This window comes from Petaurus breviceps, unplaced genomic scaffold (assembly GCF_028583685.1).
Source record: "Petaurus breviceps papuanus isolate PSGF00001 unplaced genomic scaffold, PetGlider_PUasm1.0 140, whole genome shotgun sequence".
NCBI lineage: Eukaryota > Metazoa > Chordata > Mammalia > Diprotodontia > Petauridae > Petaurus > Petaurus breviceps.
The window spans coordinates 47912808-47939609 of NW_027185698.1; the positions used below are offsets into that span (position 1 = coordinate 47912808).

The 26802-nt window shown below is 37.8% G+C and overlaps 1 protein-coding gene across 2 annotated transcripts in view; it reads left to right on the forward strand.

Moving 5' to 3' along the window:
• The window catches only part of ATRN (attractin), a 237717-nt gene that overhangs the window by 56005 nt on the left and 154910 nt on the right, over nt 1-26802 (forward strand). For both annotated transcript variants that reach the window (XM_069071714.1, XM_069071705.1), the window contains exons 4-6: nt 2544-2672; nt 14239-14444; nt 15798-15966. In XM_069071714.1, coding sequence (XP_068927815.1) covers nt 2544-2672; nt 14239-14444; nt 15798-15966 — 504 coding nt within the window. The remainder of the gene's footprint in view (nt 1-2543; nt 2673-14238; nt 14445-15797; nt 15967-26802) is intronic.

Genomic DNA, 26802 nt, shown 5'->3' on the forward strand with positions numbered 1-26802 from the left:
ACACACACACACACACACACACACACACACACACACACACACACACACACACAAGCTAGCCATGTAACCTTGGGCAAGTTACTTAAGCCCAATTGCCCTCCAAAAAAAAAAAAGTAAGTCTATAAGAGTCACTTTGAAGTTACCCCAGATTCTTATTTTGTTGTCTATTTCTACCTGTACTTTGTTCAACTTTTCCTTTAAGTACTCAGATACTGTGTCATTCAGTGTATCTATAAAGCATACTTTACTGGGTTTTTTTAAAACTATGTCTTGTCTGATATCATTATTACTGCTCTAGCTTTTTAAAAAAATTCTTTTTATTAGTAATAAATTTTATTCTGGCTCCACATTTTAACTGAATATCTTTCAAGTTGGTTTCATGTAACACCATATTGTTATTTGTAATCCACTGTTATCCTCTTCTCTTAAGAGTGAATTCATCCCGTGCACATTCATATTTGTGTTTGTCAGTTGGGTATTTTATAGAGGCCATTGAGTTCAACTCTTTCATTTTATAGATAAGGAAGTAAGACCAAGGAAAGTTTCCCAGGTCACAAAGCTGGTAAACATCTGAGGCAGGATTTGAACTTTTTTTTTTTCTGATTTCAGGTTCAGCATTCTATTTGCTAGCTCTTGGAGAAGGAGCCTTCTTTTTGTGTTCCTACTGATGATTCCACTTAAGGGCTTCTTTCAGTGTCATAAGAGTAGGAAATTCAAAGATGCATGTCCCGTCAAGAAGGACCAAGGCACTATCATCTCCTAACAGGCTGGATGCCATGGAGTTAGTATTCTCCAGGATCTTGATAGGCTAGAACATTGGGATGAATCTAAAAAAGTAACATTCATTAGGGGTAAATTAAAGCTTGGCACTTGGGTACAAAAAAATATTTCACAAATTAAGAGCAAGAAAACGTGGATATATGCAGTTGTACTGCAGGTTTTAGAGGATGAAAGCTCAGTGTGAGTCAGTCATATGATGTGTAATCTAGTGCTGCATTAGGAAGAATTGATTCCAGGAGTAAGATTGTACTTTTTCTGCCTTTACACTGACTGTAGCTTTCAATTTAGCTGATAAAAAGTTTAGTTGTAAACCTCATTACATTTTTTCTGGATTATTGCAATAACTTCCTGATTGGTCTCCCTGCCTTAAATATTTCTCCAATGCAGTGCATGCTCCACACTGTTGCCAACTCTCATGTTCAATCAACTCCAGTGGCTTCCTGTTCTCTCTAGAATAAGATGTAAACACCTCTGTTTACTGTTTAAAGCCCTTCACAACCTCACCACAACCTGATTTCCACCCTCACTGGATATTACTTTTTCTTCTGCACTATGAGATCCAGTCAAAGTGGTCTCTTCTCTACTCCTCACATATAGCACTCACACACAGCATTTGTCATCTCTTTGTTTTTGTATAGGTCATTCCCTATTCTTGGAATGTATTCCGTTCTCATCTCAGACTCATGTAATCCTCTTGTTACTTTAATATTCTTCTCAAGCACCTCTTTCAACAGGAAAGCTTTTCTTTTTTGCTTTTTTGGAGGGGGGAAGGCAGGGCAATTAGGGTTAAGTGACTTGCCCAAGGTTACATGGCTAGTAAGTGTTAAGTGTCTGAGGCCAAATTTGAACTCAGGTCCTCCCGACTCCAAGACCAGTGCTCTATTCACTGCACCACTTAGCTGCCCCCTGAAAGATTTTCTGATTTACCTCAACTACTAATTAACTCCTTTCCAAATTACGTTATGTATATATCTCCTTTGTATTTATTCTCTTTCTGTTTTTGTGAATCTTCCAGCCAATATTATCTGTATATTCATTTTCCCTTATGTACATATTGAGTGGTAATTTTGTCTATTTGATACTATGCCTTGTCTTCCCAATTAGATTGCAAGGTTCTTGAGGGTAGAGACTATGCATTTTCTTCTCCTCCTCTTCTTCTTTCTCCTCCTTTTTTCTTCTTCCTTCTTTCTCTTCCTCTTTATTCTCTTCCTCTTCCTCCTTTTCTTCCTCCTTCTTTCCCCCCTCCTCCTCAGTACCTAGTGTACTGCTTGACTGAACTCTTGACTAAAGCCTAAAGATATACCACTCATTTTTACCACCCTGATGAGAGTGGAGAAACAATAGATCATAAAGGTTAAGTAAGAAGAAAAAATAGGAAAATATGTGGAGATACTACCTTGCCTTTGAAGGAAAATAAGAAAACCTTTTAATAGATATGTAGAGAATGGGACAAAAAACTAAGACAAACTGCTACTGATTTTAGGTGTTCTTGTAAATTTAGTCCAGTGCTAATTCATTTTCTCTGTTACTAAAATATCTGTCTCCATTGCACATCCACCTTGACTGCTAAAGTTTTCTTCTTTATTAGAAGGACAAGGTGTTCCATAGCTGTACTGCACAATACTGGTTGGTATTACAGAAGTGAATCATGTCCTATTTGACCTGTTTTTCCTCCCCGCTCCCCATGATAAATGAAGTATCCTTTGTGGCTTTGTCTTTGGGATTATGCTTAACTTCCTAAATAATCCATCTCTTTATTTCAGTGGCCTGATTGTTCCTGAGAGAGATGGCAATGAGACTATCCCTGAAGTGGTGGCCACCTCTGGGTATGCTCTGCTGCACTTCTTTAGTGATGCTGCCTATAACTTGACTGGATTTAACATCACATATACGTAAGCCTCTTTGTAAACTGTTTAAAGAATTTTTGGGTATTGTTTATGTGAACTGACTACTTCTCTGTTGCCAGTCAACTAGACTGATTTCTTTATACCAGAACTAAGTAAGAAATTTTAGGGCAGCTAGGTGGCACAGTGATAGAGTGCCTGGGCTCAGGAAAACATATAAGTTGTGTGACCCTGGGCAAGTCATTTAATTTAACCCTGTTTGCTTCAGTTTCCTCATCTCTAAAATGAACTGGAGAAGGAAATGGCAGACCACTCCAGTATTTTTGCCAAGAAAACCCCAAATGGGGTCATAAAGATTCAGGACTGAAAAACAGTTGAACAACAAGCAAGAAATTTAGCAAGAATGAGTAAATAAGAATTTTCATTAAGTGAAATCTGACAAATTTAAGATAAGTTTACTTAATAGTTGGAAAAAATAAGGAAGGAAGGTAGTTATTTAAAGAGTAGACATTACTATGATTTAGAGCAACTCCTCTGGAATTTAGCTAGTGAAACAAGTTTCTTTGGGCACATGTTAATGAGGGGTCAGATGGTGTATTAGATAGTGAGGATGCCTTTCAGCCAGGAAAACCCAGGTTCAGATCTTGCCTGTGACCCTGCAGGGGCAAGTGATTTAATCTCTCAGTACTCTAAAAAATTCTCTGCAGTTGCAGAGAAAGTGCTGACTTTTATCAGTTGAGGGCGTTTCCTCAACTGGAATTCTATCAATGAAATCTCAGATTTTTTCCCATTCTCTTCTTCCTTTCATCATCCTTAAAATTTCAAAATGATATGTCAAGTAACTAGTTTACTGAGATTGTATTGGGGGTTCTTTCTGCAGATGATTAGCCTTCACTGTCTTTTTTTTTTTTCTTAAAGAAACTTGTCTTCTGAAATGTTTCAGAAACTCTATGATAACCTGTATAAATATGCATGGAACAGGAAGGTAGTTTTTAGTGGCACAGGCAAGCATCTTCTGTGATGAATGGGTTTATCTTTTTGTATGTTCCAAGTGGTATTACATTTCTTTTTGGCATGATTTAATAAACTTCATAAATTTGTATTTTCTTTTATCCCTTCAGCCAGCATATCTAGTTAATTGCCCACATAATAATAACAGTAGAACACCAATATTTGGCCAGTAGTCACAGTGCCAAATGAGCTTGGTATAGTATTCTCAGATGGACAATTTTATTGGGGCATTTCTAGGACACTGAAGGAGCTAGAAACCTTTCCATAGAATGACATTATCCATAATCTAAGTCTTCAAGAATTGTTGATAGGAAAGCTTAGAAAAAGTACCATCCAGTTTGGAACTGGGTGAATTTCTTAAATTTTCAAATTGCCCTCTTTTGTTTTTGTATCATTTACATTTCCCAGTATATGCCTCCCCCATTCCTTTCAGAAAGTAGTCCCTTATAACAGACAACAACAGTTGAACAACACTAACCAGTGTATTAAAATAGTTTGGCAATATATACAATTTTCTTTTATTCATAATTCTAATGACTTTCAATTTGTATATTTATTTTTGAATTTGTATATTTCCCTTTTCTTTGTAAATCAGTCTTAGAAATGTTTTTCTTCAAAAAAAGGGGGGCGGGGCAGCTAGGTAACGCAGTAAATAGAGCACCAGTCTTGGAGTCAGGAGGACCTGAGTTCAAATCCATCCTCAGACACTTGACACACTTACTAGCTGTGTGACCTTGGGCAAGTCACTTAACTCCAATTGCCTTGCCTTCTCCCCTTCAAAAAAAGGAAATGTTTCTCTTCCGAGTTGGAGTATTTGGTGGCATGGGATAAAAATGAAAGAGGATGTGGATTCTAGAGTTGGCCATCCAGTTATTGTGGCAGTGTGACAAGAAAAGGAAAATGCTTGATTTTGGGCATGGCTTTTTTGAGCTAACAAAACAGGCTCAGGGGACCGAATAGGTTAGTTATTCTTCATATACTAATGGAGATCTTTAAAGTGATAAAAGTGAAAATTCTGGGTCCAAAAAGCAAAGTGATGGTTTTATGAAGAAGCTAATGCCCAGAAAAGCTGACTGAAATTTGTGAAACCCAAAATTCTGAGAAGAAATATTTACAACTAGACCACTTCAAATAGGGAGATACTGAGCTTAGAAAAATATGTGTGGATTCTTTAGACCCTTCCTACCTTCTTTTCTTTATCACTTACCTTCTGGACTAGTCTCTTGTTCATTAGGTGAGCTCCCTATGACTCTCTGAAATCTCCCATTGCAATTCCCCATCTTGGCCAATCCCCCATCCCAAAATGCTACCTTCTCTCTCCTTCCCCTGCTCCCCAACCTAGATACCTTTCTTTGTCTTCCTTTCTCCCTTTCCTCTCCCTCCAAACTGTATTTTCCTCTCCCTCCAAACAAAAATTTTCACAATCAGGTTGTTTTCACCTTGATATTATGAAATATATGTGTATGTGTGTGTATAAATAGATACATACACACATATTTCTTATATGTAGTCACATATGATGTACACATCTCATAATATCTCAGATGCTATGAGATGTATGGATGTGTTATATATAAATATAGTATATACATGTAATATATATTATTGTCTTATACATATACACATAATATGCATAATATACATAGAGTATCATTGACATTAGTACACACACATATATTTATATCTAAAACATGCTATATATAGTAAATATTTCATACTGGGTTTAAAAATTACCAACAGCACCAGATACATAGTGAAGGGAGATTTGGCTAGAAAACAGTTCATTTCAAAAGACTTATATACCTCAATACCTAACAGTATTTGGCTGCTGAAGAATCATATGCTTCTAGGCTGTATTTACTAATACCTAGTGTCCAGAATGAGAATAACAGTAATTTTTCTGTCTTCTGTCCTGATCAGGCCAGACATCAAAGTGTATATTTATTTTATCACATTTTGAGTGAAGAGTATGTTCCCTGTTCCTTCTCTATTCTTAACCCTTCTGACTTTCTTCGTATCACCTTCAAAAAATGAGGTTTCCTAACTTTTCACCTCATATGTGAAATAATCCTTTCTCTGCTTTATCCTTTGTGTGTTTATGTGTATGTGTGCGCCCACACATCCCCTTATTAGTGAGATTATTGTTCTTTATACTTGTATCTCTGGTACTGGCATGCAGTAAATGCTTAATAGATGCTTGTTGATTGATTTTTGGATCACCACTCAATTATATAGTAAGAAAATTCTAAATTATATAGTAAGAAAATAGGGAGCCAGTGAGCTATGCTTTAGTGAAATCAAATCATTTGAGAATCCTCTGGAACTGACTACTTAGTTGGCCTTTCCAAATGTGGTTTCTTCATCAGCCTCTGAAGAAACCATGTGAACTGTTGCTTTAAATACTGTTGTGAGAGAATTTAAAGTATAGGGAGAGGAAACATGGTATAATGGCCTGAGCTTGAAGTTAAGAGAACTGCTGTGCTCTGTGTTGTCAGGGCATGGTCAAGGCTTTGGGCTTCTTTCTTCAGTCAAAGAGTTGATAACATTATGTTTGCCTTCCTCACAGGTTTGTTGTGAGGAAAGCCTTTGTAAATCTTGAAGTGATTAGTTGTTACTTAAGTTTAAAGCGCCCTAGAGTATCCTTAGGTGCACTACCAGATATCTCACTCCTTGACATCCTGCATTCTCTCTGGAAAACAGACTTTGCACTTAGCTAACTCAATTCAGAAGTGCAATGAGATTTGTAGAAGGCTTGGACAGCGGCTCTTTTTTTCCCCAGTGTAGCAGCAAGCACCCCAAGCATGCTCAGGGTGGCTGCCCATACAGGTTCTTGGATCTGCTTTGTTAAAGGAAAGCAACTCAAAATGGGTTAACAAGCTTACTTTAATCAGTCAGACATATATCGTTTACCTTGTTCAGGAGAAAAGGTCAGCACCCCGAACTTCAAATTAGGTGAGCTAATATCAAATATAAATATCAAAGTATACAGGCAGAATTATCAAGACAGAAACATCAAGTAGACAGATTTCCAAACTGTCCAACCATTACATCCATACCCAGTCAACATCTGGGTTTCCACATCTGGGTTTTTCAAAGCCGGGGGGGGGGGGGCGGAGGGGCCTGGACAACGGCTTCCCAGAATACAGATCAAATCACAGAACACTTCTCAAAGTGAGCCCCCAAAACAAAGCCTCACATTAGGGCTTATATAGCCTTCTCCTGGCTCAGAGAATGTAACAACCTTATTGACCCACTGGCCAATCAAAAAGTATCTACTGAAAAACAAGCCTCCCACCCCAGGCTTCAGGTGCACTTTAACCTAGGGGCATGGAAGATCTTCCAAATTTGCATTCCCATTACATCCAGCCACAGGTCCTCTCTAAGATAGTTTTCTAAGTCATTGATTCAATACCCTCACACTTATGACTCAGGTTTTGAAGTATCCCTTCTTTAGGTTAATACTGTTTTCATTTTTTTTATGACCCTTCAGTGGCAGGCGTGTTTTTAATCTCTCCTCCATCTTCCTCCAAAGCTGCTTTTGTAATGGTAACACTTTATGTAACTCATTACTTTAAAGGCCAATAAATCATGAAGCATTTATTAAGCACCTACTGTGTGTCTGAATGTTAAGCTCTGGGACAACAGACACAAAAATGACATGGTCCTTGTGCTCAAGAAGTACACCTAGTTTTGGCAGGTAATAGAGAAATGCCATCAATCCTGTAATCATGTTTTTGTGACCCTTGAGTCCAGATTCCTTGTCACACTGTTTATGGAAATTATTTGTTCACTATCTTCAGTGAGTCAGTCAGCCAATATTTATTAAGTTCCTGTTACGTACCAGACACTCTGCTAAATAGAAAGAGAATAAATAAAAAGGAGATATGCATAAGGTAGTTTGGAAAGGATCTCATTAGCAGTTGTAGAGAATTAGAATAAACTTCATGTCAATGACTCTTAGGAGCTTTGAGATGTCTCTTTAAGGAAGAGCGGGATTATATGAGGCAGAGGTGAGGAGGGAGTTCTGGCCAGGCCAAGGATGTGGAGGTGACAAAGGGAGTGCTGTATGTGAGGAATAGAGAAAAGGCCACTTTGGTACCATCTTAGGGTGCGGGAGGAAAAGTAGCATCCTGGGAGTCTGGAAAGACAGGGCATGGAGGACTTTGGAAGGCAAACGGAGAGTTTATATCTTATCCAGGAGGCAATAGAAAGCCACTGGAGTTGATTGAGTGTAGAAGTGTAAGATGGTCAGATTGGTGCTTGAGGAAAATTACTTTAGCAACTGTGTGGAGGATGCACAAAATTGAGGAGAATCTTGAGGCCAGGAGACCAACCAGGAAGCTCTCAGGGCCTAAAGTAAGATGGTAACTTTGCTTCAGTAGGGAGTAGGGAAAAAGGGTCAGATTCTAGAGCGTTTGTGGACTTAGGAAAGGCAAGATTTGGTAACTGATTGAATGAGATATTGGATGAGAGAGAGGGAGGAGTTGAGGATGAGGTCAGGGTTACTAAACTGACAGAAATAAGGCAGTTTGGAAGAATGGAGAGTTTGAGGGGAAAGTTGATGGGTTCACTTTGGAACTTGGTGAATTTGAGATGTCTCTAGGAAATGCCTAATAGGCAATTGTTGATGCAGGTTTGAAGATCAGGGCAGAGCCTGGGGCTGGAGATAGATATGCACATGGGCGCATACACATACACACAAATATATATGTATATATAGACACATATATATGTGTGTATATTTGTGAATCATCTGCATAGGTGATAGTATAGAAGGAGAAAAGAAGGCCCAAGACAGAACTTGGGGAGCACCCATGGTTTGGGGGCGTGCTATCAATAATGAACCAGCAAAGAGGACTGAGCAGGAGTGCTCACACAGGTATGGGGAGAGCCAAGAGAGAGCAATGTCAGAAAAATTCAAGGAGAGAGTGTCTTGGAAGAAAGAGTGTTCAGCAGTGTTCAGTCCTGCAGATTGTAGGAAAAGGATGAGGACTGAGAAAAAACCATCAGATTTTGCAATTAAAAGGTCACGTTGGTGACTTTAGAGAGAGTAGCTTCCTTTGAGTGATGATATTGGAAGCCAGAATTCAAAGGGTTACGTAAGGAGTGAGTGAGAGGAGAGAAGGCAGAAGGAGTGAACATAAACTTTTTTTAAAAGGAGTCTGGTGAAAGAAATTGTTAACAAGCTCAGTTCTTTACCTGTGTTGGGAGTTAGCTCATCTCTGTTTTTGTTTGTCCTTTGTTTCAGAGGCCCAGTGACAGAGCCAGCTCAGTATGATATATCTGGAGGGCCTGTCCTCTTTGACTTTCAGTAACCTCTGCCTCTAACTGTGTGTCATTCTGTCACACGTGACTAGTCAGTGTTTTCATATTCTTGGCAAGTATGATTTAATTTCAGTACCTGCAGGGTAGAATTTTTAAACACATCCTGAGAGAGCTTCACCTTTTGCTGTTATTTTTTTCTTTTTTTGCAAGAGTATTAATTTCAGTAAATGGCACAGTGGATAGAGTACTGCTCCTGGAGTCAGGAGGACCTGAGTTCAAATCCAGCCTTGGGCACTTGATATTTATTAGTTGTATGACCCTGGACAAGTCACTTAACCAGGTTTGCCTCATTCCCTCCCCCACTCCAAAAAAATGTCAATGTACTAAATTAAGTCTGAAACAATTTTTTAAAAGATGCTTTAGACTGTGTAAATGAAGCTTCTTCCAGAAAGACACATTTTAAAAAATATTTTCTTTCAATCCTTTTTCATAGAAAGAATTTTTGGTGTTGTTCAGCCATGTCTGACTCTTTGTAACTCCATTTGGGGTTTTCTTGGCAAAGATACTAGAGTGGTTTGCCATTTCCTTCTCTGGCTCGTTTTATAGACAAGGAAACTGAGGCAAACAGTTAAGTGACTTGCCCAGGGTCACAGAGCTAGTAAGTGTCTGAGGCAGGATATGAACTCAGGTCTTCCTGACTCCACACCCAGTGCTCTATCTACTGTGCCACCTATTTGCTCCAGATAGAAAGACTATATTTACCTTTAAATTATAGGTTTATTACTTCTCTTTCTCCTGGCAGCCACAAGTACTGTGTGTTACAAAGATGAACTGCTTCGCTTAAACTTTTGCTTGTGATTTGAATTCTTGTAATAAATAAGATTTAGAGGACAAACTAATTTATGTCTTGATCCTCTTAGACTTTAGAATTTGCGCACATATATTTCTACTATTAACTATTAATAGATAATGGTGAAAAATATTTTGGAATAGATTTATAGAGTTTGGCTCTTTTTATGATGTCTTATTTACCAACTATAATTGACCCTTGAATTTTTCCTTGTGCTTTTTTTTTTTAATCTTCCTTATTGAGAGTAATTGGAAGAAGTCAGAACTCATAAACTTGCCTCTTTATGTCATTTATTGGTCATTATTCATTTTAAAATGAGTGCTAGGATAATTGTTATGATTCATGCTTCCTTGAGAGATTAAGGCCATAAATGTATCAGTGTTAAGACAAAAAGTTGGTTCTCTTATCCCTTCTCCTATCCATTTTTTTTTCCTTTTTTGCTTTTTGGAGGGGGGGAGGCTGGGCAATTGGGGTTAAGTGACTTGCCCAAGGTCACACAACTAGTAAGTGTTAAGTATCTTGGGGTGGATTTGCGCTCAGTTTCTCCTGACTCTAGGGCCGGTGCTTTATTCACCTTAGCCGCCCCTCCTCCCCATGTTTTTATGTAATAACAAAGAACGTTAAAGATTTTGTTTTTCTACATAGGCATAATTATAACAATTTCTGATAAATACATTAACATCTGACCATTATCTAGACCTCTAAGGTTTATAAAATGTTTTTCATATATTATTTCATTTGGTCTTCATAACAGTCCTATGAGGTAAGTACTACAGTATTATTATACACGTTTTATAACCTTTGAAACTGAGGCTAAGGGGGCAGAGTCAAGATGGTGAAGTAGAAACAGGACTTCCGTGGGGCTCCAGCTCTCACCTCCTCCAATTCATGTAAAAGGTGACTATGAAGAAGCTTTGGAGTTACAGAACCCACAAAGTGACACAGAGAAGCTAACCTCCCACTGAGGATGGCCCAGCAGGCTGGCAGGGAGTAGCCAGCACAGCACTCTGGGAGCCGACCCCAGCCCTGCACGAGCTGGAGGTTTTAACCCCAGGGCAGGCCTGACCAGCCGCCAGCTAGAGGGACTTCAGATCACTAGCAGCAGCTGTGGTGGTTTCCAGAATTATCAACACATAGATGCTAAGGACACAGTGAGAGGTCAGTGCAGTGTGGACTTTGGCATCCAGTAGTTGGGAGTGCCTTTTGAGGAGCCACTGAGGCAACGCCTTGCAGCCGCCGCCACCATGTGGCAACTTCAGCTCCTGGTCTGCAGTTTGTAGGGGGACCAAGTGACCAGTCTGAGGGGTAATCACTCTTGCTTTAACCTGCTTGGATCTGGATTGCAATCTAGGGTGGAGGTCCTGGGGTGTGTGTCCAGCTTGCTGGAATGCTTCAGAGTGGGCATCCAACTAATGCCTCCGGCAGCTGAGAAAACCCCACATTTGGTATGAAGCTCCTCTGTCTGGTGGCAGAGTGCTACTGTGGCAAAAAGCTCAAAAGTCAAGTAATTGGGTGGCAACATGAACAAACAAGGGAAGCAAAGCAAACAGAGCAACCCAACTTTATGCTCATATTTTGGGGTAAAAAAGGATCAAAGCATGGAACAGGAGGAAGACAGCAAAGTTAGAACTCCTGCACCAAAAGCTTCCAAGAAAAATACAAGCTGGTTATAGGCCATAGAGGACCTTAAGAAGGATTTTGAAAATCAAATAAGAGAAGTGGAGGAAAAATTGGGAAGAGAAATGAGAATGATGCAAGAAAATTATGAAATGAAAGTCAACAACCTGACTGAAGAAAATACCACCTTAAAAAATAGACTAACTCAAATGGCAAAAGAGACTCAAAAAGGCAATGAGGAGAAGAATGCCTTAAAAAGCTGAATTTGCCTGATGGAGAAAGAATCTTAAAAGCTCACTGAAGAGAATTATTCCTTCAGAATTACGTTAGAGCAAATGACTTTATGAGAAATCAAGATACTATTAAACAGATCCAAACAAATGAAAAAATAGAAGGCAATGTGAAATATCTCATTGGGAAAACCACTGATCTGGAAAATAGATCCAGGAGAGATAATTTAAGAATTATTGGACTACCTGAAAGCCATGATCAAAAAAAGAACCTAGAAATCATCCTTCAAGAAATTCTCAAGGAAAATTGCCCTGATGTTTTAGAAACAGAGGGCAAAATAGAGGTTGAATGAGTCTACTGATCACCTCCTGAAAAAGATCCCAAAAAGAAAACTTCTAGGAATACCATAGCCAGGTTCTGGAGTTCCCAGATCAAGGAGAAAACATTACTAGCAACCAAGAAGAAACAATTTGAATACTGTGGAAACACAATCAGGATAACACAGGATCTGGCAGCTTCTACATGGAGGAATCGAAGGGCTTGGAATATGATATTCCGGAGGTCAAAGGAGCTGGGACTAAAACCAAGAATCACCTACCCAGCAAAACTGAGTATCATGTCTCAGGGGAAAATATAGTCATTCAGTGGAATAGAGAACTTTCAAACATTCTTGATGAAAAAACCAGAGTTGAATAGAAAATTTGACATTCAGATACAAGAAGCAAGAGAAGCTTGAGAAGATAAACAGGGAAAAGAAATCATAAGGAACTTATCAAAGTTGAACTATTTACATTCCTACATGGAAAAATGATAATTGTGACTTATGAAACTTTTTACAGTATGAGCATAGTTGAAGGGAATAGAAATGTATGTATGTATAGGAGGGTATATGGGCACATGAATACATATGTGAATGTGTGTATATATGTGTACAGGTATACATAGATAGAGGGCACAGGACCAATTTAATAGGAAGGGATGATATTTAAAAGGTGAAATTAAGAGGTGAGAGAGGAATATAATGAGAGTAGATGGGGAGAGACAGAATGGAGTAAACTATCTCATATAGAAAAGGCAAGGAAAAATGGTCACAACAGAGGGGAAGAACAGGAGGGCAAAAGGGAATGGGTCAACCTTATTCTCATTGAATTTGACTTAGGGATGGAATGACATACACACTAAATAGGGTATCTCACCTACAGGAGAGTAGGGGGGAAGAGAATGAGAGGGGGAATGATAGAAGGGAGGGCAGACTGTGGGTGGGGAGAGAAGTTGGAAGCACCCACTTTTGAAAAGGGACAGGATCTGGGGCGGCTAGGTGGCTCAGTGAGTAAGAGCTCTGGCCCTGGAGTCGGGAGGACCCAGGATCTGTTCTGGCTTCAGATACCTAACACTCACACAAAAAAGAACTGGCCATGTAACCTTGGGCAAGTTACTTAACCCCAATTGCTTAAAAAAAAAAAAAGAAAAGGGACAGGATCAAAGTAGAGAATAGAACAAGTGGGAGGTAGGATAAGAGGGAGGGAAATGTAGTCAGTCTTTTACAATATATCTACTATGGAAATGTTTTGCATAGCTGCACATATACAACCTATATTGAATTGCTTATCTTCCTACTAGGGAAGGGGAGGAAGGGAATTAATGTGGAATTCAAAACTTTAAAATCAAATGTTTAAAAAATATATATATACTCTTATTAATATTATTTTACATGTAACTGGGAAATAAGATATATAGGCACTGGGGCAGAGAGATCCACCATGCCCTACTGGAAAAGTCGAAGGGAGTATGGGAGAAGATATGGGAGAAAGCAGATTGGAGGAGGGGATATTTGGGGGTGGTGGGTAGGGGGAAAACGGGGAGAAAATTTGTAACTCAAAATCTTGCAGAAATGAATGATGTAACCTAGAAGTTAATAAAACATTTGATTAAAAAAAAAAAAGAAACTGGGGCTAAGAGAGGTTAAGAAATTTTCCCAGAGCTATACAGGGGCATTTAGGTGATATGATGAATAGTGTGGGGCCTGGAATCAGGAAGACACTCACTAGCTCTGTGACCCCTAGGCAAGTAAGTCACTTTACCCTGTTTTTCTCAGTTTCCTCATCTCAGAAATGAGCTGGAGAAGGAAATGGAAAACCACTTGAGTATCTTTTCCAAGAAAACCCCAAATGAGGTCAAGAAGAGTCAGACATGATTGAAAAAATACAGGTAGAAATCCAAGAGATCCATATGCATACATCTAGTGATTTGGGGTCAAAATTAGCCCCAGGGTCAAGGAAATAGCTTAGTACTGTTTGTGCTTTAACTCTTTCTCCTCCCCTACTCCTCTCTACTTAGCCCTGATAGGTTTGAGTAGAATTTCCTTCCCCTCTTCTTGCTCTTTTCCTTGGTCCTGCTTCTTATCACATTAGCCCTCGATTTTTAAACTTCATTTGCAGGGTGAAGGATTAGGTGCTCCTCAGCCTGTGACCAAGTTCTCTCAAGCTCTACTTTTGGCTCAGTAGCACTGCTCTTGTGATGTAGTAGACCTTGATAATGGATAGATAAGTTAGAGTTCAACTCATGAACCTTATGCAAAAGTTCTTCTAGATATACTGATGTTTTATTTCCTACTGACTTTCTTTTTTCTTGTGTTTATAGTTTTGACATGTGCCCCAATAACTGTTCTGGTCGAGGAGAATGTAAGCTCAGTAATGGCAGCAGTATTCTCAAGTGTGAGTGTTCAAAATACTGGAAAGGAGAATCATGTGATATTCCTTACTGTACCAATGACTGTGGCTATCCAAATCGAGGCTTCTGCAATTCAAATGACGCTAGAGAATGCTCATGCTTCCCAGATTGGCAGGGTAAGAATAATTTTTGCATATTTTGTCCACCTTTGAACTCCTAGTCCCTCTCTTCTTTAAAGATACTTAGATGAATTCCACATGGATTTATATCTTCAGCACATAGATATTTATGACACTTGAACTTTCAGCTTATTAGGAGATTTATGCTACTTTATGCTATACCTTTAAAATTCCAAAGGCGTGTAGTTAAGTTAGTATTGGATAGCTAGAAGAGGTTTGGATTTGAGCCACTGAGCTCAAGAACACCTTGCTTCTTATTCATGCAAATTTAAAAACTCTACATAGTTATATTAGCATCTTGGGCTCAGCTACTATGGGGACATGTCAGAGGTGTGGTCTTAGTGGTGAGAAGAATGATTATAAAATGCATTTCCGTAGGAACTTTCTCTTAGAACATCATAGAGAAGGAGAAATTATAACATGGTAGGCTCCCAAGAAATCAGTTCTTCGATTAGTATGGGGAAAACTGAGATAGACAAAATGTAGACCAGTGGAGCTTTACAAAAGCACAGTGATTTTTGAAATTAAAGAAGAAAATTGCTGTTCCCCTTAAAATGCTCTGCTTTTCCTTTGTAGGAAGAAAATGGATTTTTTTAAAAAAAAATCTTTTCTCAAGTGTTTTTTGTTAAAGCATTTTGCTGACCTTACTATTTTTTTTTCCCAGTGGTAGTGTGAGTTTGGTTGGCATTTAGAGTTTCATTAGTATTTGAGTACCTATTGAGTACCTATTGAATGTCTATCATGTCATTCATAAAGCTAAATAAAATTCAAACTCCTACTTAAAAATCTGTTATGGCTACTGCATTTTGGGGAGTCTTGAATTTTGTCTAGCTTTAATATTGCCTAAAATATATGTACATGAAGTTTCTGACATAAATAATACTATGTAAGTACCAGGTTTAGTAACAGTACAAATTAGAAGAGGGATCAAATGTTTATTAGTGTTCTCTTATACTAGTTTACCAGAGAAATTCTTTAGCTTTATAATTGTCTTATTTACTCACTGATACCATTGCCCATAGTCTTTCCTGTAGGCTACTTCCAGTGCATGACTTCAAATAAAATTTAGTTTGAGCCTAACCATGTCATCAGCACAGGTGATGTGATTTCAGGTTTTAGTGATTTTTATTTGAAATCAGTGGCTATAACTCAGTTGCTCCATTAGCAGAATACAATTGAGAGGTGAAAATTCTGAAGCATTTTGTCTTCTTTATAGATACTGAAGTTACATATGGGAGAGAGATAAACTTGGTTTCTGTTCTAGATTCATTGCCTCAGTTATAGAGAATAAACCTACCCAAATGTAAAAATCTTCTTTTGTTTAACCAGTATTTATTATGTTTCTTACAGGACCTGGCTGTGCAATTCCTGTGCCAGCTAATCAGTCATTTTGGACTCGGGAGGAATACTCTCAGCCAAAGCTCCCCAGAGCATCCCACAAAGCTGTTGTCAATGGTAACATAATGTGGGTTGTTGGAGGTTATATGTTCAACCATTCAGATTACAACATGGTTCTGGCGTAAGTTGAATAACTTGTATTATACATTTTGAAAATATACTTAGTGTTAAAAATTGTCAGAAAAACACCATGATCATGAAGAAAAATACTTTCCTTTTCAAACACAGTTTTAACATTGATGTTTTGAATTCTACTAGGGGTTTAGAAATTGAGAGAAATCTATTTCTTTAATCAAAAATACTTTAAACATTTCAATAGAAACTCAGTTAAAGGTTTGGGATGATGTCAGTTTTCAAGTAGAGAGTAGAATATTTTCTAACATTAACAAACACAATACATCTCTTTCTGTTGAGAATACTCTCCTTACTTGGCTTTCTTAACAACTGCTCTCTCCTGGTTCTCTGCCTTTAAGTCTTCTCAACTACTCTCTTCCCAGTCAGACACCATTCTGGCTTGAAGAGAAGGGCATCTTAAACAGATTTTTTTTTTTTTTTTTCCAAAGACACTCTGATTGATACTCCTGCTTATATATTCAGATTGTTTTTGTTAGGGTGAAATGATTCAAATAATTTCTTTTAGAGAGGAAACTAATTTTATTTTGTAAATAATATTTTATTTTTTCCCATTACATGTGAAGATATTTTTCAATATTTATTTTTATAAGATTTTGAGTTACAAATTTTCTTCTCCCTTCCTTCCTTCCTTCCCCCTCTCCCCTTTCCAAAATGGCAAGTAATCTGATAGAGGTTATACATGTGCAATCATGTAAACATATTTCTACATTAGTCATGTTGTGAGAGAAGAAATGGAACAAAAGGGAAAAGCCACAAAATACAAAAAATAAAGTGAAAATAGTATGCTTCGAACTGCATTAGGATTCCATAGTTCTTTTATTTTTAATTTAATTAGTTTATTTACTTTTAGTTTACAACATTCAGTTCCACAAGCTTTTGAGTTCCAAATTTTCTCCCTCTCCTTTTCCATCCCCACTCACCCCATGGAGGCATGCAATCCAATATAGGTTCTACGAATATTAGTCACATTAAAGATTAGTCAAGTTCTGAAGAAGGATTATGAACAGTGGAATGAACAACCAGAAAGGAATAAAACAAAACAAAAAAGAGAGAGAGCAGATAGTTTGCTTCAATCTGCATTCAGACTCTGTTCTTTCTCTGGATTTGGATAACATTTTACATTATGAGTCTTTTGGAATTGTCCTGGATCATTTTATTGCTGACAAGAGCTAAGTCAGTCATAGTTGATCATCGCACAGTGTTGCCGTTAACTGTATACAATGTTCTCCTAATACTGCCCATTTTACTCAGCATCAGTTCATGTAAGTCTTTCCAGGTTTTTCTGAAACCTGCCTGCTCATCATTTCTTATAACACAGTAGTATTCTATTGCATTCCTATACCACAACTTGTTCAGCCATTCTCTAATTTATAAGCATCCCCTCAATTTCCAATTCATTGCCACTACAAAAAGAGGTGCTACAAATATTTTTGTATATATAGGTCCTTTTCCCTTTTTTTTAGAGGGGGGAAGGCAGGGCAATTGGGGTTAAGTGACTTGTCCAAGGTCACATAGCTAGTAAGTGTTAAGTGTCTGAGGCCCTATTTGAACTCAGGTCCTCCTGACTCCAGGGCTGGTGCTCTGTTCACTGTGGCACCTAGCCGCCCCTCGTTTTCTCTTTTTTATGATCTCTTTGGGATATAGACATAGTAGGGGTATTGCTGGATCAAAGAGTGTGCACAGTTTGATTGCCCTTTGGGCATTGTTCCAAATTGTTCTCCAGAATGGTTGGATCAGTTCACAACTCCACCAGCAATGCATTAGTGTCCCAATTTTCCCACATCTTCTCCAACATTTAGCATTTTTCTTTTCTGTCATATCAACCAATATGGCAGGTGTGAGGTAGTACCTCAGAGTTGTTTTAATTTGTGTTTCTCTAATCAGTAGTGACTTAGAACATTTTTTCATATGACTATAAATAGTTTTAATTTCTTCATCTGGAAACTGCCAGTTCATATCCTTTTATCATTTGTCAATTGGGGAATGTCTTATATTCTTATAAGTTTAACTCAGTTTTCTATATATTTGAGAAATGAGACATTTACTATAAACACTTGATGTAAAAATTATTTCACATCTTTCTGTTTTCCTTCTAGTCTTGGTTGCATTAATTTTATATGTGTAAAACCTTTTTAATTTAATGTAATAAAAATTATCCATTTTGTGTTTCATAATATTCTCTATCTCTTGTTTGGTCATAAATTCTTCCATTCTCCATAGATCTGACAAGTAAGCTATTCCTTGCTTTCCTAATTTGCTTATATTATCACCCCTTATGTCTAAATTATGTACCTGTTTTGATCTTATCTTGGTATACAGTATGAGACGTTGGTCTGTGCCTAGTTTTTGCCATAGTATTTTCCATTTTTCCCAGCAGTTTTTGTCAAATAGTGAATTTTTATCCTAGAAGCTGGAGTCTTTGGCTTTATCAAACAGTAGATTACTATAGTTGTTGACTACTGTGTCTTGTGTATCTAATCTATTTCACTTATCCACCACTCTATTTCTTAGTCAGTACCAAATAATTTTGATGATTGCTACTTTATAATATAGTTTTAGAACTGGTATGACTAGGACACCTTTGCATTTTTTCCCGTTAATTCCTTTGATATTCTTGACCTTTTGTTCATCCAGATGAATTTTCGTTATTACCATGTTTCCCCAATAATAAGACACTGTCTTATTAATTTTTTTGGACAGAAAAACACCAGAGGGCTTATTTTCAGGGGAGGGCTTATTTTAATGAACATTGACAGCAATTTTAATAAACAGGTAAATGTGAACAAAAAAATGTACCTTTATTCAATAATGATCATGTCATCTTCTTCAACAACATCGTCATAAATGTCCATACCCTGAATTCCGTCCTGGATGTCTTGCGCCTCCATTTCCTTCAGAAGAAGTGGACTCAATCTGTCATGTCCAGCAATATAGCTCTCTTTAAATGAATATGTCTTGTCCAGGTAACCTGCTTGTAGTGCCTTGGCTACACAGCTGTCAGTAATTTTATCCCATGACTTCTTCACCCAAATCACGACTTCTTGCAGACAGGGCTTCACAAAGTTTCCATGCTGATTTCTTTCCATTCTATTTTCAATGTAGTCATTGACTTTCATGCGCAAATGGTCCTTGTATGGCTTGTTTATTGCAATATCAAGGGTCTGGAGATAGGCAGTCATTCCTGCAGGAATCATTACTTGATCTATTCTTCTCTCTGCAAGGAAGTTCTTCATTTCTTTAGCACGGTGAGTGCTGGCTGAATCCCAGACTATCAGACCTCTTTGGTTACCTCGCATAACAAGTGGCAACATTAAATCAACCCACTTTCTCATAACGGCTTGTGTACACCAGGCTTTTTCGGTTTCAAGAACGTAAATGCCAGATACACGTTCAGTCTTATCTTTCTTGCCCTTACTGATGATTAGAGGTGTGGCTTTCTTTCCATCCAAACAAATTGCCGAAACACAGGTGACCCGTGCACTTTCATAGCCAGTGGTGGTAATGTAGGTTGACGTTGCACCCCTGTGATGAATTGTTGTTTGAGATCCTTGTCCCATAAACACTGCAGTTTCATCCATAGCAATCATATTGCAGGTTTGGTACTTGGAAATGAATGCAAGTGCACGTTTAATAACTTCAGCATCTTCCAGCTTAAACAGTGTTGTTGATCTTCTTAGGGACAGTTCATACCGTTGAAGGAAACCGTCCAACCAGTGTTGTGATGCTTTGAATCCCTCTGAGACCATTTCAAACTCTGGTGCCATTGAAAGGGCAAATGCTTGAATATCAGCCCTGCGCACAACCAAGGCCTTTGCTCTCCTGTCAGCAATCCATTCACCAATGAGGATCTCCAAGTCAGGATATAAGGGCTGCCGACCTGATCCAGACCTGTGCTTTTCCCCTTTTCCCTCATCCACCTGTTGATTGAGGTTATTATAAACTGCTCTCCATTTTCTGACCATTTGAAGATCCAAAAGTTTTTCTTTACAGAAAACTGCAAGATTCTTGCCATGTGACTCCTCTACAATTGCTTTCTTATACTCAACAGTATAGCTCTTCCTTTTTGTACTCATGTCTGGGGGTCAAAACAGACAGAATAATAAAATTATGACCATCAGTCCTTCTTTTCACTCCATCATGCCCCCTGAGTTCTTCTTTTTTCCTCCATCATGCCCTTTTTATCCTCCATCATGCCCCCTCACTCCCGCTTACATACCGGGTTTTTATGTTGTCCTGCCTCAGCTCTCCTCCGCGGCACTGCTCTCAATGGCGCCAGCAAGCAAATCACTGGGGAAGAACAGGATGACGCGCTCACTGCTGCAGCTCTGATTGGATGCAGCTCGGAGCGCAGCGTGCGTTTCACCCGGAGGGGGGGGGACAGTGCATACAGAGGGTACCGTAATGTAGCGTGTAGCGCAGGGGATCACCTTCACCACAGTAGCAATCTCAATAGGGCTTATTTTCAGGGGAGGGCTTATTTTAGAGGAATCTTACACAGTAAGGGGAGGGCTTATTTTCGGGATAGGTCTTATTATTGGGGAAACACGGTATTTTTTTCTAGCTCTATAAAATAATTTTTGGTAGTTTGTTTGGTATTGCACTGAATAGGTAGAATTGTATTTTGTTTGACTGATTCTTGATGTCTCATAAAGCCATTAACTTCCTCTTGCCCAATTCTGATATCTAGGGCATTATTTTCTTCAGTTAGCTTTTTTACCTCCTTTTCCATTATTTGGCCAATTCTATTTTTTAAGTAGTTGTTTTCTTTAGTCAATTTTTGTGCTTCCTTTTTCATGCTGTTAACTCTATTTTCATATTTCTGTTGCATCACTCTCATTTCTTTTCCCCATTTTTCTTCTACCTCTCTTACTTGATTTTTAAAAATCCTTTTTGATTGCTTCTAAGGGGACTTTTTGGACTTGAGACCAACTCGTATTCCCCTCTGAGGCTTCACATGTAGGCATTCTGACATTGTTGTCCTCTTCTGAGTTTGTGTTTTGATCTTCCCTGTTGCCATAGTAGCTTTCTGTGGTCAGGGCTTTTTTGTCTTTTACTCATTTTAAAAAGTTGAGCTCTACTCCTGGGTAGGGGGCACTGTCCCAAACTTCTTGCACTGGGGGCCAAGGGCCTGGTCACAGGCTTTTTGTACTGGGGCCTGTGGGGCTAGTGGCTTCCCCACTGTGCTAGGGTAGCCTGGCCTACTTGCACGCATTGTGTTCTTGGTTCTGGGGCTGGCAGTTTGCCTCCTGTGCTAGAACTGGAGGCCTTGCAGTTAGTTGGCTTGCTGTGCCACTGACCTGCTGAGCCAGGACCCCAGGGTATCAGTTGCTTGATCTGTTCTGTGGCTAAGAGCCTCCCCCTGGCTTTCTTGGAAATTACCTGCAATGGCTGCATTCCTCTTTTACCCAAGTGAGATAGACCTTTCCTGAAATCCTTCTAAGTTTTCTTGGGCTAGAAAATTGCCTCTGTCTTTTTGTGGATTCTGTTGCTCCAGAATTCTTTTAGGGGCTTGATTTAATGTTTGTTTTTTTTTTTCCAAGGGAAACTAAGGAGAGCTCAGGCAGCTTCCTGGCTTCGCTCTGCCATCTTGGCTCTACCTCCCTAAGGAAACTATTTTTTTAGAAACATTTAAAATTTTTATTGACAGCTTTGGTTTTAACATCACACCTTACCTTCCTTGCCCAATAAACTATCCCTCATAATAAAGAATAAAGTAGAGTGGAAAGAAAACTAACCAATATATCACCTAATACTCACAGTGTCCCATACCTTTAGTATTATATATCTGCAAAGAATTGAGGAAGTCTATTTTATAATCTCTTTTTGTGTCAAGCTTTGTGACTATAACTACTGTTTAACTACTTAAGTTTCCTTTACATTGTTCTCATCATGGATGTTGTTTTCCTTGTTCTCCTTGCTTCACTGATTATCAATTCATATAAATCTTTTGATGCTTCTTGATTCTTCATGTTAGTAGTTCTTTATAGCACAGTAATATCTATTACATTCATGTGCTATGGTTTTTAAGCCCTTTCCTAGTCAGAGAATATCGACTTTGTTTCCAGTTTTTTGCTGTCACTAAGCACAGCCATGAATATTTTGCATTATGTGGGACTTTTCTTTGTGTCTTGATATCTTTGGAGGGTACATGCCTAGCAGTAGCATCGTGGATAATGGACATTTTAGTCAGTTTTTAAACCCTTTTCCCAGTTGATGATAGACCAATTCATAGCTTCACCAACAGTGTATTAGCATGTCTGTCTTTCCACAGCCCCTCCAACATTGACTGCTTCCATCCTTTGTCATATTTACCAATTTGCTTGATGTAAGGTAAAATCTTAGATTTACTTTGATTTGCATTTTATTATTGGTGCTTTGGAACAGTCTTCAATATGGTTGTTAATAACTGTTTTTTTGAGAAGTGTCGTTCATATCCTCTGACCATTTATTCATTTGGAAATGGCTCTTGGTCCTATATTTGTATTAGCTCTGTATATATCTTGGATACCAGACGCTTATCAAATATTTGCTGCAAATATTTTTTTCTAGTGCACAACTTCCCTTCTTTTCCTTGTTACATTGATTTTGTTCATACACAATCTTTTTAATTTCATGTATTAAAAATATCTATTTTGTTTTTTGTGACCATCTCTATTATTTATTTCTTTAAGTATTCTCTTTCTAGCTATAACTGTGAAAGACAGAAGTCTCGGTGACTGTATTGGCTTCATTGTTTCCTTAAAGCCATGAAGGAAGAGTGTCATAGCAGAAATTATTAGCAACTAATACTTTTATTATGACCAAGCCCTTTATTGTGTTTTGGGTTCATTAAAAGAAGTTCTACTATTTGAAAATTCATCTACAAAAGCAGTTGAATTGTTTATTCTGGTTGCATGGACTATTTTAATATGAATTTTTGTATAATAGATTACTTAGAAGCCCTTTGCTTTTGAGATTCATACATATATACATACATACATGCATGCATACATACACACATACAGGGGTTCCTTCCTTTCTTTGCTAGAAGCTAATTGTACATTGCTTCATTATTGTCATCTTATAGTGACTTATCAGAGTCTCAGAGTGACTTGCTTCTCAAAGACAGTGCTACAGACTACAGACTTTATTTAACAGGTCTTATTCTTTCATGGAGTTGAGAGTCTTCTTAATTCCACTTGAGAGAAAGATAAACACAATAATAAACTTTTTTGAAGTCAGCTAGGGTATTGAACCTAATCCACCTTTGAGATCTTTACCATAGCAAGATGCTGCACTTTTCCTTTATCCAGAGATGACACAGTGACTATAATTAGGTGTTGTTGGTTCCATTTTTATTTAATGAGAGCTGTGAGGATATAACTTGCATAGCCAGTCATCTGATTGATAGTAAAGGTGAGCCCTGGCTGTCTTTGGCCTCCTAATTCTTCCATTTCAGTATCCCAAAACTGTAAGAGTTTTTCTTAGTGGCCAACTAGTTCAGCCTATAACAGAAGAATTCCTACTATAACATATTTAACTCGTGGCACTAATTCCAATGAACAGTGATAGTGTGGTTTAATTATCCATCCCTATATTTTTTTACTTATCTCTGCAGAGCTCTGTTTCCTGCTTTTTGATATGGGTATTGGGCTTTCTGGTGTTTTAATTGGTTGGGAGCTGGGATCTCTTAGTTCTTGCTCTTTGGATCTTTGTTTTTTCTTTGGTCATAGCTTTACTTCTAAATATAGTTGCTCTTTTAGCATGTAATCTAGATCCGCAGGGCCTTTGTAGGATAGGGCTCTTTCAGAAATGTGTTGAGGATATTACTAGGCAAGTGAAAACTTTGTGATTAATTTCCTTTCTTTTTCTCAGTAGGCAGGGAAGACTCTCAAATGATGGTTTTGCCTTTGTGGCTACATCAGAAAGAAACAGCAAAGCTTTCTTAATTTGCAGACCAGAGTTTTTATAAATACATTGGTATGCAGCAATCATAATGAAGTTCTCTTGAACAGAGTAACTGCAAATGAGTCATTGTATCTTCTGTCATTTCACTTTTTTAGGATTTAACCAATTATTCTAATACACCTACCATGCTGGAAACACTTTGAGTATGAACCCAGTGATTGATTGTAGGTTTCTTGTCTGATAACCTGTCTAAGTTTGGAGAATTTTGTAAATCAAGAAAAATCTACTAAGGCATTGAAGAGGGAGTATCCATGTTGATGAAATCTTTGACTTCTTGAAAATTTTAAAGTATGGTGATATGTTGACTCGTTAGCAAAAACTTATTTCAGGGAAAATCCTGTTATAGTAACACAGCTAGGACTGAAAATTAAACAAATAAATCTTCCTTTAAATAAGTAATATGAATTGTTTTAGGGGATAGGGCCAAGAACGTCATATTTGTTACTCAAAAAAGTATTGCCTCATGCTTAGTTTTGAAGAGTCATTTCTTTTATTTTCTTAGTTGTTTAAAAGTTAATACCAAAGGGCAATGTAGTTTTATTGATGCTGAATTGTTTGTGGATTGGTGAAAAACATTTTAAGGCTTTTTTCCCATCAAAATCTATGTCAAACTGTCATAGGTAAATAATAGTAGTTTAGGCAAATAATGATGCTGTAAAGATCATATCTTATAATAGGTATAAGAGGCAATGTGATCTCATAGAAAGAACAGTCACTGGTTATGACATCAGAAGATGTGATTTTCAATCCCAGCAGTGCTCAAATCATAATCTGACCATAGACAAAGGATTTAACCTTTCTGAGACTCATTTTTCCCATTTCTTAAATGAAAATATTTTTCCTGCTGCCTGATTCCTTGGGTTCACGGAGTCAAAAGATTTAAACTTGGAAGGACCCTGAGAGAACATCTGCTCCAACCCCCTCCTTTTACAGATGATGAAACTTAGGCCAAATATTAAGGAACAGCTTCAATTTGAACCCATGTCTTCTGACTCCAAATGTCCCCCCCTCTCCCACCCCCAGTCCACAACATTACGTGGAAAGTGCTTTGTAAGTCTAATTTTTAGATTGTGAGTTTCTACCTATTTTTCCTTGTTGACTTGCTTTTATCTTTATTATTTCTTCTTCTTCCTCTTCTTCTTCTTTTTGCTTTTTGGAGGGCAATTGGGGTTAAGTGACTTGCCCAAAGTCACACGGCTAGTAAGTGTGTCAAGTGTCTAAGGTCAGATTTGAACTCAGGTCCTCCTGACTCCAGGGCTGGTGCTTTATTCACTGTGCCACCTAGCTGCCCCTATCTTTCTTATTTCTTAAAAAGAAAAATAGATCTTACTGAAACCTTTTCATATCACCTATATTTCCTAATGTTACTTCAAGTTTTTTATTCACATTTAGGTCATAGTTACACTATGTGTTGGTGATATATTAGACTGCATACTGTCTCTTGATTCTATTTCATTACATAGTTTATTGACTTGAGTTCAGTAAATATTAAGTGCCTTCTGTGTGCAGAAACCCTATGCTATGGGAGAGGATAGGAGGGGGAAGATAGTAAAATTTAGGTAAGGTATAGTCACTGCCCTCATGGAGCTGACATTACAGTAGGAAAACTATGACACTTTGGTGAAAAAAAAATTAAGGTTTTAAATAACATGTTATATTTGGGCTTTAAATATGTTACCTTTATATTAATGGCAGATATCTCTCAAATATTTTGCTTTTCTATATGCTATTTAAAGAAATGTTTAGCTTTTATGAAATAATATCTGACAGTTATGAAGTCTTTTAAAGTTATGATAGATTTCACATACATTATCTTATTGGTGTTGTAGATTTTATAGATTAGTAAACTGAAGATCAGAGAGGTTAAGTGCCTTGCCCGTGATCACAAAGCTAATTAGAACCCAAGGTTTGGCTTACCACCGGTTCAGAGTGGTTTCCACTGCCCTCTCCATGACTACATAGGTGATAGGCAGAAATCTGATTTGAGTAGGTGCATTTTTGTCAGTGCTTGGGTTCTGGACATAATGTTTGAAAACTTACTGAATTTGATCTTGTTAATATCGAGTTCTCCCTGGTACTTGGACAAATATAAAAATCTTAATTCAAAAATAATTTATAACACATTCTAATGTACAGGAGTAATTCAATTAAGCACTCTTGTTGCCTTTTTAACCCAATGCTTTTAAGTTTTATTAGAAAGGAATTTAAAATTTTACATGTGCATACAAAACTTTTTTTTTTTTAATGGGGGAAGTTGGTGTTAAGTGACTTGCCCAAGGTCACACAGCTAGTAAGTATCATGTGTCTGAGATTGAATTTAAACTCAGGTCCTCCTGACTCCAAGGCCACTGTTGTCTTCACTTCGCAACCTAGCTGCCTCCCTCCCCTGCAAACTTTTACAAGTCTGGAAGTTTTTAAGGAAACCAAAAAGTCTTAAAAATTTTTTTTGTTTTGTAATAAAGTGGTTAAAATTGCTTTTTGTTAAAAAAAAAAAATATGAAGAATTAGAGAAAAATCCAGAAGCACAAATTTGGGAATCACACTGTTTGTAAATTTGTCATTCTTAAATTATCTTTGATAGTTTGAAGTAATAGGCACTCCCTATCTCAAATACACACACACACACACACACACACACACACACACACACACCCCTCCCCCATCCCCCCAATGTAGTTAATTCAGTTCTGAAAAAAAATATCAGGTGAAATCACATTGTAAGGCAGTTCCATAGGACTAGTGTAACAAATGGGCAGTCTGCTTATGGCATCACAACAAAATGTTGCAGCTTTTTAGTTGGGTTGTTTGGTACTTAACATTTAATTTTGTATAATGAATTAAAATAGAACACCTGGTAATGAAAATTAAGATTACC